At 36.9% G+C, this 12,514-nt stretch overlaps 1 protein-coding gene across 2 annotated transcripts in view; it reads right to left on the bottom strand.

The window, feature by feature from the left end:
* The window catches only part of AKT3 (AKT serine/threonine kinase 3), a 147,020-nt gene that overhangs the window by 69,358 nt on the left and 65,148 nt on the right, over window positions 1–12,514 (bottom strand). For both annotated transcript variants that reach the window (XM_035900259.1, XM_009644694.2), the window contains one exon: window positions 8,701–8,826. Coding sequence is in view for 1 of the 2 variants with exons in the window: in XM_009644694.2 (XP_009642989.1) it covers window positions 8,701–8,826 (126 nt within the window). In the remaining variant the exon portion in view is untranslated. The remainder of the gene's footprint in view (window positions 1–8,700; window positions 8,827–12,514) is intronic.

Raw genomic sequence — 12,514 nt, 5'->3', positions numbered from 1 at the left:
TTATTGGTACTATCTATATTGATTTTTTTCAGACAGTCCTTAAAGTGATAACGTGCATTACTAACAAGAGCAAAATATATGGATGCATATACTAAACTCTGTAACTACCAAAGAGTATTTACTCTCTGAGTTTTCATTACAGATGATTAACTAAATCAATTAAAGGTACCTTAGCAATTGAAAATGGCATTGAAAACATAAAAACCAAAAAATGCCAGTTCACTATCACTGAAGGATGCTATTGAAAGACAAAATCTAGCAAAACTTAATGAGCTTTTTTTAATACTCTGTTAAAAGTGGCTGAAGATTTAATTTCCTTGTGGATGGTTAAAATTGAATACATTTGTATCCTTCCTTTCTGATGCAAAAAGAGTTTCAGTAAGAAGTGGAGGACTAATGTATTTATAAAAGTGGTGTGCTACCCATCCTTCTCAAGTAGGTAAAGTAACTGAAGCCTGCTGATATTTAGTACACCCACATGCTTCATGTGCTGCTGTATACAAATGTATGGGATAAACAACATTCCTGTCATGATTGCAACATGAACAAAAACTTGTTTGTGAATGTCTTTCACCTACAGCTAAGAAAAAAAAAATTCTATTAAGATGAATAAGTGCTGTAATACACAGTTACTGCTAATTACCAAAATATTTTTCTGCTAATTACTGGAAAAACCGCAGTAGTTTTAGACAGAGAGAATAGTTTGGAAACTACAAAAGCACAGAAGAATGAGTGAAACTGGCTACTGAGAGCTGGCTCCAAACACTCGAGTGATAGTTGGGTCATTACCAAGAGTAGAGAACACTCTACCATAATGTCTTCAAGTTTGCTACTATACATAAACATATGTAATTAAAGGGCTGAATCTCAACTCAAAACAGTTGGAAGTCTAAATTATCATTCAAAAAGATGAGTAAGCCAGTAAACAGACAGACTCAACTTTGTGTTCTTGTATGCTAGCCATCTACAACTTGGAATTACACATTTTAATCCTAAAGCTTTCTGTCTTGCTGGGATTAAACATCGGTCGCGAGAATTTTCCCCTTTAATATTAGCGGGGATGAAAAACCTTGGGGGAGAACACTTGTTCGAAGCAGCAAAATACAAAATCAGTAACAGAAACTGACAGCTCTGTTCCAACAAGTCTGTTGCACTCATTTGACCATTTTTGGATCTATACAGAAAATGGAGAAAATGAAATAAAACCAGTATAAAGAAATGCAAGGGATGTTTCTCAAGTATTGAACTTCTATTTTTAAAAGAAAAAAAAAAAAAAAGTCAGGTACATATCAGAGGTTAACTTTCATCTCCATGTCCACAAACAATCTGACAATTCTAAAATGTTAGACTATCTTTTTCAAATAACTGCTACTATCTAAATTAAGTAGTTATGCTAGTTAAACTCTCCTGAGCAACTCTCACTACAAACTGTATTTCAAAACCTTCTGTTTACTTTACACCATTCTGAACCACAGATGACAAAGTTTGCTTGAAGCTGTAATTACTCTGCAAAGCTGGGAAGCCAATTAGAGGGCCTGAAACCTGCCAGTTCCAAAAAAAAAAAGCACAGATCATCTGTTCAGATTTTATTAAAAAGTTTAAAGTTTGAATTCTATAACTTTAACCATATAATCACCAGTGTTCTTTTCCTAAATACATTCATTCAGCATAAAAAATAGAAAGAACACTAACACCATTTTATTATTTCATATACAGAAGCTTTTGACTTCAGCAGAATTCGTTGATGCAGCTAGACAAGAATACTAAACATACAAGCAGCCATAAAAAATTGCACTAAAAAAATGAACAGAAGGTTGCATATTTCAGAAAGTATTTCTAATACATACTGAGTTTTAGCACAAAAGATAACTTCCAGCGATCATCATATGATATAGAAGAAATAGTATCGAACCACTGCTTGCATTGTTTAGAATATATGCATTTTTAAAAACATAGAGAGTGCTATCTCTATACAGATATCTATATCTATCAATGTATTTGCATACAATTTAACCTTGATTTTTTATTCTTCTCTTGGTCTTTCCTTCACAAGATAAACACTTTTGTCCCAACCTTTGCCTATTCAGATGCTACTCGCATTTTTTCTTTCTCATGTCAAAATTTAATGAACATACTGCTTACAAATACCTTTTTCCACTACTGCTACTCTGCACTCCAAATCCACATTTTTCTTTGATGACCTTTTTAGTAGACAAGTAGTAGACAAGTAGCAGAACTAATACACCATTTTCGTAATATTGAGACAGATATGTGTGCTTTTGCTCATATGCATATGAAAAGCCATGGCTTTTACATTACATGTACAAATATCTGTGTATATACACAGATCTGTGTATATACTTTTCTGAGGCTTTCTAAAAGGCTCTGTCCTTTCTCACTACATATAATCTATGGGGAGTACAACCCTAAAAATGAGTTTGGTCACTTAAGGATTTATGCGAACAACTTAATATTCCTCCTTTGGTCCCAACAAATGCCATTTTCCTCTAAAAATGCCATCCCTAAAACTGCTGAACAGATAGTTTTTCTGCATTGTCCCTTTGATCATATCACTCTTCTCTTTGCATTCCTTGTTTCTTACCCAGCTCTATCGTATCAAATATTGGTAGCTTTTCAACATAGGCTGTCCCCACAGCCTACCCTCATCCTTGGTATCACTCTGCATTCAGTATCAAAATGCCACCTATCCTTCAACTGTTCCAATTTCAGCAAAATTTCTCAAAAGCATTTTTAATTTCTCTCTGCTTGCCATACCGGTTCTCTTTTAAATCCTCCTTAAAACTCTCCTTCACCATGTCTTAAAAAACAGGAAGGAAGGAAGTGGGGAGAGAGAAAAGAAGGGAGAAGAGAGTAAAAATCTAACCTTGACAATGGATTAGTTGTTGATGTGCTGAGACCACTGCCTGTACAACAGGCTGATACTGTCTCATTGTTTTCTCATACTCCCCCCATCTGTTTGCATCCATCTGCTGTCCCTTGTTTTATATTTGGAATTTTAGTATTTTGGAGCATGGACTGCCTTTTTGTTCTGTACGGGTAGAAATCCCACTTCTGTGGGGCTTGGCTCATGACAAGTACTTACATGTGCTTTGATGATACAACATATATGACTGTATAATAAACATGAAAAAATTAATTACATTCCTTGAAGCTGAAAAAGATCATCTCTGACGCACTTGATCATGCTGGAAAGTTTTTATTTCCAATACTCCAAAAAGTAGTGAAGTAGTATCCATGTCTTTCTGTCATTACAACTAGTTCACCATTTGCCCCTTCATGCAAAGAGGGAGAACTGAAAACAGGAGATTTCTGCATGTTATTGTTGAATTTTGCTGGTGGTTTAGTTTGTTTTCACAGAAGACAGTAAAATCATACATCCTTCTCTGTCTTTCATGCAAACACCCCAATTTTATTTATGCAACTGGGTGTATCACACCAGCATAAAAACTCTCAGACCTGACTACAAACTTTGACCTGCCATGCTTATACCAGGCCCTGTTTAGAGATAAATGGAAATTACAGTATGCTATATACTGGCATCTGAGAAAGCACTACCCATTAAAATGGAAGGATGAGACCAAGGAACTCATTTTCATTTATGACCCAAGCCAACAACAGAATCCAAACTTCTAAGTCTAATGACAGAATATCAGCTATTTCACCTAGAAACCATTCATAAAGTAATATGAAAGCCTCTCAAAGAAAATTACTGGCCCAGTTTTTCAGAAAGCTAAACATTTCCCCATCTAACACAGACAGTAACATTGGTTATACACAGTAGATTTGAGTTTGAATTTCCATAGATGCATTTGCATATGCAGTACATTACACATACATTGCCTTTTTCTCCCCACAAGTATTTTCAGTGTTGAATGAAAATTATTTATTCAATTGACCATTATTATTTTGGAATGAATTCTATACTGTAATTATAAGTATCCACAGTTACATGCTTATCTCTGGGTTCATGTCATCCAGTTTTGGGACAATTAAAAAAAAAATGAGACTTTAAACTTAAATCTCACTGAAAAGTTAATTACGGAGTTGCACACAAGGCCATGCCTAATGCTGAAGTATTTTGATGCATCTCACTTAAAACATACATATATATTTCTTCAGAGTGTTTTCAGAATTCTTTATAGCCCTAAACATCATTCCCCTGAAATCTTTCAATTTTCATGTTTTGAAGATTTTTAAACCCCAAAAATAATAAAACCTTGTCTCTGGCCCACTGAAAGATTAGGAAAAAGTAGCACAGCTTCTCCATTTAGAATAGCCAAGGTTCATCAATAATCATTTCTGCAGAGAAAAATAAAATAAAGGTTACAAAAGGTTACCTTCTCACAACAACTAAAATTCACTTTTTCTTTTCAAATACAAGAAAAAGGGTACTGTGTACTTAGAAAGCACTCTCTTTCAAGATAGGAAAGAAATTCCAGGTGACATCATTTTTGGCCAAAGCTCAAAGGCTACTGTGAAGGGATACAGCTCTTCCCAATTATTCCCCATGTAAAGATCAAAATGAAGGCAAAGGGCCAATTCTTAGAGATACTTCATCCCAAATGTGCTACGTGATTACCTACATACTCATGGCATACGTGAGAAGTATCTTTTTATCAGAAAAGCCACAAATGCTCCTTAAGTAGAATTGAAGTAGAATTCTTCCCCACTCTGCTTTCCCTAATAATAATCAAAACCCAAAGTGGTTTACACAAAGCAGTGTTGACTCCACTTAATGCAACACTGGACCCGTTAAAAACAGTGTTGTGAGGCCACATTGATTTTGGAGGGGGGGGGCGCACCTAGTGTACACATTGTGTCACCCAGAGTACCAGGTTTTTTCCCAAGAAGCATAATGGAGTTTTAAAAGTCAGAACATTTTTTTCAGGCCTCTGCCCGTATAGAAAAGTTATACCAATTGAATCCAAATTATTTTTACACTGGTTCTGACTGCATAAATGCCTAAGCAAAAGCAATTTACATTAACATATTTTATTTTGCAGTTGAAGTGGGCTAGGAATGCACACCCACTCAGTTACCGTGACTCAGTCAATCAAGAGTATCTCTTTAAGCTATAATAGCTTGATTACTTGCAACTGCTTGTCTCTACCTGAAAAGAGCTGAACTGATTTTGAACCAGACAATTCAAGTAAGCTCACACTTCTGATTCAACCTTTGAAAACCAGTATCAACCAGCTTTAAGTTTCCACAATGAATTTCCACCGCTGTAATTACATTGCCTTCATTTATCTTCAAGTGTACGGTTAGATACCACGGCACAACTTTTTGTGAGTCTAAGTGTCAGGGCATAAGCATTAAGGAACTAAAAGCATACTTCAAATACACAGGTCTCTCAATTTCCATGTTAAAAAAAGAAGGCTCTGTTTGGTGTACAATAAGCTGGCTCCACAGGAGAGACACCAGGGTGATTCCTACACACTATCCAGTATCACCAGATCTGGCTGATTTGTTCACCCCTGCAACCTTGTGGCAGCTCCGCAGATGCAACATGGGGTGCTCACCACCGCCTTTCTCATGTGCCCAAAGGCAGGAGAGCAGCGGCCACGGGGAGGCAAAGTGAAGCCTCTGTCCAGGACACTGAGGGGCCAGTCCTGTATCCTTCCCCAGGGCTCAGCTCCATCCAGCCCCACTCAGTCATACCCATCAGTCAACTCCGTTTCACATTCAGGGACACACTTATGCTCCAAGGAGAAGAGCTCCCTCACACCCATTTCAGGCCCATGCGGCTCCCCTGCATTTTGGACAGCCAGCAATGGGCTGAAGCGTGCGTGCTCTGCCTCAGGCTCTCCCTCTCTACCTAAAGCATCTACCTGTTTACACATTCCCCTCACATTTCTTCCCAGATCACCACAAGGAAAAGGGATGGACTGTGAACACTCCAACCTATGACAAAACACCACCCAATGAAAAAGGCTTCGTTAACAAAGACATATTTAGCACTGGGAGCACCATCAGCAGTATGTAAAATAACTTCATTCTCTCCAGCCTTTCTGTCATTCCGAATGGAGTATGCAGACAACACAAGACCAGAGAGAGAGTAATGCTCAGGTGTGGGACTAAATTTATCTTGGAAGAAATCAGGGAGCCACTCTAGGGAAAATGATACTATGCCTGGGAAAGAGCCTTTTGCAAAAGTAAAGCTGGTGTTGCAGAAGAAGGCAGCAGCAGACACTGGTGGAAAAAAATCCATATGATGGAAGTAACTACTTTGACAGAGCTGGATATAAAAGTTTTAAACTACAGAATAAGTATATAAAGCAGATCTGTGCAAACTTCCCAGTGTTCAACTCCAACAGTACTATGAAAATAATACCACAGCCTTGGCCTTTTCTGCTTAAATAACAAGCTGTAAGCAAGAGCCAAAGATGTCTATCATTTGGAGAGCAAAAAGTAGACTGAGACCACACTCTCACTTTACAGATAGCTACAAAGATTACATGAAGATAGGACTGTAAAGACATATCTTTAAGTCCCTGCCAACCTAATCAAGATGGTATTAACAGTGATCTCACACTCCATCTGCCTGGCTAGTAATTTATGAAAAATGTACTTCACTATTACAGGAAAAATATGTTGCAGTGCTTGTGGCCACAAACCTACTGCAGCAGCTCAGGAACTCTTGGATCAGAGGCCATGAGACCAGTTCTTGACATTTACCAGGTACTGCCCATGAGATCTGATTCATTCATATAGCGATTTCGTTTGTTTGTTTGCCCTACTGATGATCTCATCTTCAGACAGAGAAAACAGCTGATGAAAAAAATACAGTCCCTTGCAATTTAGGGTGTAATACTATAACATTTTGCTTTTCCTCCTGTGAATTCTACATAGGTACTTGACTTAATTTTATGGAATTCTTTTCGTGAATGAAAAATCTCCCTATTCTTGCAGTGATCAGCAATCATGTCTGATTAAATTACTCCTTTTCCTGCCAGAAAACAGAAAAACTCATCTTGCTTACCGAAACTGTATTTCTTCTAATATTGCATGCCTGTTCCTTTAACTTACATTGCCTAAAAAAGTCAGACCTATGAGGCTTGCTAGTTGCAGGAAGGATTTTTTTTTTTTTTTTTTTGGAGGTGGGTAGTGGTGGTGATGGTGTCATTTTGGAAAACAATATGAAATCTTCCAATTTCCATCAAGGCAAAGTTCAGGGGCAGCATTTTAATGTAAGAATTACATAAGATCACCTCTGGTTATCAAAACAAACAAACAAACAAAACCACACACCAGTATCAACACAGTGGAATTAATTGCTAATTAAGCATTTTTTCACTTAGCAGAACTACTAGTTGCAAAGGAAGACCAGATACGCAATGAAGAACATGGTAAAACAACAAAAAAACCTACTGCAGTTCTACAAATGTTCTTTCTGTTGCACATTGAAGAAAATTATCTAGGAAACTACTAACTGCTATAAATGAGTAGGTTAGGATATTCAGAGCAATAACTAAGGAGCAATAGCCTACAGTCTAGTCAGTTCCTACTCATGTGAACAACTTAAAGACGTCGCTGCTTTTTATGCTGAGGAGCAACAAGGTGAAACGAGTCTCTAATATTATTAGAAGCCTTGTGCGCTCAGTATCATCTGTAAGACTTCTGTCACGATCAGAACAACCAAAGTTTTCCTCCTCTAGCTGTGGGTCGAGACATGGGCTTGGAGCACAAGTTTGTTTTCTTACCAAATAAAATACCCAAATTACTTCATATACAAAGGCTGAGATAATCTCAAGAACAATTTCATCAAGAAAATAGGTAAATTCGGTCTCAGTAGCATTTGTCGCATCTTCAGCAATGCAGATGAACCATTCCCCTAAGTACACATGCTCCTGTGGCTCTAATACTCTATAAAACTAAGCACCGCCATTTATTGTATTGCAGAACACTAATATAATTTTGAAAGTAAATTTTCTAGTGTTCCTTTGAAAGTTTCTAGCTATGATATCCACAACTCATACTCAGGGAGATTTTTTGCCCCCTTAGTTTTGCTTCTCAGATATTTTCATTTCTGTTCAGAAACTCTCTTCTACCAATCTCACTTTGCCAGATCAAAATAACTACAGATTTGACTTTTAGAAACATTCTTGGAAAACAAGAAATCAAAATGTCTTCACTTTATCCAACAGATACACACTTGGTAGCTTTGCTAATATATGCAAATTGTCTGATTGCTTGAAATTACTGATTAACCAGGCTGAAGAGCTGATTACCTGATTATCCAAGAGAAAAATAATTTAGCATGATTTTGTGTCATTTGACAGTCTAGATAATTTTCTAATTAATTTGAGTTTTCAAGTGAATTCAGAGATACTACTGAAAAAGAGAAAAGAGGTCAATGATCTGAATAAAGGTAAGCTTTCCAGGAATTTTCTTCACACAACAGTCATTTGTCAAATATTATTGTTAATTACAGGCACTTCAGACAGACACACAAAAATGAGAACTTCCAAAAATATTCGAAAAACAACCCATGGTAAAATCTTCAATGCTCTTGGAAAGAGATCTTGTAGAGCTGGACATAAGATTAGTGGTGCACTAGTCTGACACACGGCATTAAACTTCCAGCGTTACGAATAAATTCTGAACTACACATGAAGCAATATGTAGGAGATATTTTGTCAATATGCTGAGAGAACAATAAATACTGGGAATACGTACTTGCCACCGAAAAGTTGTTGAGTGGATATGGCAGATCCACATCCTGGGGCTTCTCCTTATAGCCTATGAAAGAGCCATCTGTCTTTAGCAGGAAATATCTTGGCCGCCAGTTTTTTATATATTCCCCTAAAGTAGAAAAAACAAAGTTCATTAATACCATGGAAAAAAACCTTTGATATTAAAAAACATAATATATTATCAGTGTCTAACATTAATTATACCAAAATATTTTCAGACATTTTCAATTTACAGAGGAAACTTAACTTTCTCCAAAAGAAGATAAAATGGAATTGCAGTAAGCCTGGACTATACAATGATGCCTCTGGAATAAGAAGCTACAAGCATTGTATAGTAATATTCCATATTTTATTAAACTCTACTCTTCAAAATCCTACATCTTTACACCTAAACAGTTTGAAATTTGCTGCAGGTAAAAATAAGCACTACAGCTTGACTTTTAATAACAAAATGAAATCTAAACTACTACAAGGTAGAACATTTATCCTGCTGAGCCAAAGCAAAAACCATGAATCTCCTCAAAACATACACTAAGCAAATACAGGAGGATTGGGGGTGATGGGAGAACCTACACAAAATATACTTAACAAATATATCTGAAAGCAAAATGAATAAAAGAAAAAGTAAAAGCCAACTACGTTTTAAGAGGTAAGTACACCAATAAACCCACCACCTCCACCTTCTCCCTACCCCAGTCTGAGCAGAAGATTCTGCTAGCCATGAGGTATTCAGGACCAGAAACATACAGAACAGGTCAGCAAAGACACGATAGCTTAATTAATGTCACTTATTTGCTATTTAATGGTGAAAAATCTCCTTGATAGCATTATATTTTACAATGCCACATCAAAATCTCAGCAACAATTTCATTTTTAAAGTGTAATTACTCAGTTAAGTACAGGTGAGTTTAGATCTGCCCAACTTTCCCCCATCTTTGATTTCTATCAACGCTGCAAAGTAAATAACATATGTACAAGTGCTTACTAAGACTTTAAATTTAAAGTCACTGTTTCATCATTATACAAGTGAATGATTTAAGGATAAAAGTGTATGTAACTATGCACAATTTCCAGCCGTGCCTAGGACTTCTCTCCATTTGCCAAATGCTCAGAACTGACCAGCCCGGGGCTGCACTGCTCCTGGGCTGAGCCCAGCCCTTCAGTGCCATTTACCACCTCACCGCCCCGTTAACTGTAGCTACATAGCTTTTAGACAGTTCAAAGGTCAGAACGAAGTTTACATCCATCCAACACAGATTACTTCATTAGAGGCTAATCTAAAAACTCATCAATTGCATTTTCACCTTTCCACCAGAGCAATCAACTAATTGTCACTGAAGTTCAACATGGGAATTGTTAATATGGCCTTGCTGAACTTGATCACAACTTGTAAGGATTTTGACAATGCCCGTGGCTTAAAAATCTTAACCGCAGCCATTAACATATCCAGTGTTCAACATGTATATAAGAAGAGAGATGGGGTAGGGAGTAGGAGATGGAGAAGAGGATAGAGTGAGAAAAATGAACACCAGGCTATTCGTGCTGACTTGTAGCAGAACTCTTCATATTTAGTCCTGCTTCTAGATAGCAGGGTACCTGCTTGATTTTGTTATCTAGACATTTTCATAGAAGTAGAAAGAAAATTGAAAAAGTCGAAGTGTTACTTAATTTGGCCACAAAATTAATAGAGCAGATATAGCTCTAGTTACATTTGTATTGACTCAGAGCTTTCTATCTCAGATCTCTGGTGCTAGTTCAGCTGGGAAATTCCCTACTGCCACTGCCAGTCTGAACTGATTTCTCAATGGGAAATCCCAGCTAACATAAAAGCAAACAATAAGAAGAGGTATGAGATATTTGTAAGTTGGAGAAGAAATACAAGTGCAGTATGGGAAAACAAATGTGTAACTTCAACACCAACAACAGTGAAAAACTACATCATCATTCCATTAAAAGGTAAAGACATTTCTTGAAGTAAGTTTGCTGAATACTTGAAAAGAAAATAATCATAGGCCTAAGTAAAGGTATGACTCGTATTTTAAGAACCTTTAAAATATGCCCAGTGACAAATTTGCTGAAATCTGCATGGACTCAAAAGTTGAAGCCAAACCAAAACCTTATGTATCAGATCATCCAGAGTAAGTTTTAAAAATATTAGGATCCTCGTTGCTTTCTTAAAGTTAAACAGACCATAAAGAGAATCTTCTGTACAATTCTAATAAATTAATCTTATTTGGTTGTAACAGTAAATGACTGTTACGACAGCAAGTGCCTGTTACTACGTTTAAAATCTATCAAGATCTTAGTCTTATCTAGAAGGTGCATTAACTGGAAGGCAGACACCTAAAACTACTGAAGAAGAGTTCAAGGACAGCATGGAGAGAATACCAACGTGCCTAAAACAGGTCAGCCATCCAACGGTTCAGGTTTCAAAGGGAGTCCTCCTTTCTGTAAGGAATAAACTGGACAGGGAGATAAGCAGACTCTACTCTAAGAATCAGAGATGATAGGGTAAGTACACTCATCAGTCACTTCAGGAAAGAACAGAAGCTTCTGCCAACTTACGTACACGTTCTCCAGAACTAAATCTGTAGAAAAGGAGACCGTTCTAGCAGGTGCCCTTAGAGACTCAGTGCACATTTCCTTGATCACTTACTCCCTCTTCTCCTCATAGGACAATACTTTAGATTGTGTTTGGCTTCTACTATGTACTCAGAGTCTCTTAATCAGAAAACCGAACAGATTTTTGATCATTTACCGAGTTATGCAGCTGATGTGCGGCCCGGACAAAAAACTTTAGAAGAGTACAACTCGCACTTCCAAGCTCCTCTGAAGAGAGCTAGAGACTTTGGACAAAAGCTAATCACAAGAAGATATAAATACTGCATGATGTGCAAATACCAGTTTATCCATGAACACAGCTGTACTTCTCTCTTTGACCTGCAAACTGTAGCCAGACACAGGACATGTAATTTAGAAGCAATTGCAAAACACTATGGCTTCATAAGCGTCCATATATTTCTTTCATAGACATATTTCTTTGAAGAATGTTTCTCCTAAATGGTTCCCCAACACGAATCACAGTCAGACTACTTTTTCAAGACATCTGTACAAACACACACACACACACACACAAAACCCCTAGTTTTGTCTTGAAATGACCAATATTCCAATCCCTCTTCAAGGCCTATACATGAATATTTATCATCTGCCCTTTATTTATTTTGTAATTTAATTAACAAATGGGTGAACACTTTTGAAGACTAAAGTAAACAGTGCTATCAGTTCACTTAGCTGCTCAAGTGGTTTAATGGCTCTCAAGATGCACTCTAGGTGCTCTCTTATAACTGCATTCCTTCTACATAATCTGCTTATTTTAGTCCATACTTCTTAAGAGACATGTGCTTACTGAGCTGCTTCGAAAGATAAATTGTCCATACAAAAAAACCTAAGACACAGCAGAGTATTTGAAAAGAAAAAAACACATCCACATCTTCTAACTTACCAGCTCCGCATTAAAAAAAAAAAAAAACACAGTATATTTTACAGTATGAGCAATATTAAATTACATTAAAGATATTTGGTGTGCATGTTTATCAAATACCTCAACAAAAGCAAACAACAGGAAATTTGTATCTGAAATTCACTAATTCAAGTGAAAAGAAATTCCTTGAGAAAGAAGAAGTCCAGGCAGGCTAACCCAACCACCAGATATCCTGACAATTTAATGAAATGGAGCCACAGTACATAAAAAAGCAGTGGATCTGCCATAGAGAATTAATCAGTTTGTACCCTGC

The sequence above is a fragment of the Egretta garzetta genome, unplaced genomic scaffold (genome assembly GCF_000687185.1).
Source record: "Egretta garzetta isolate BGI_Z169 unplaced genomic scaffold, ASM68718v1 scaffold248, whole genome shotgun sequence".
NCBI lineage: Eukaryota > Metazoa > Chordata > Aves > Pelecaniformes > Ardeidae > Egretta > Egretta garzetta.
This window is presented reverse-complemented; position numbering and strand designations above follow the sequence as displayed.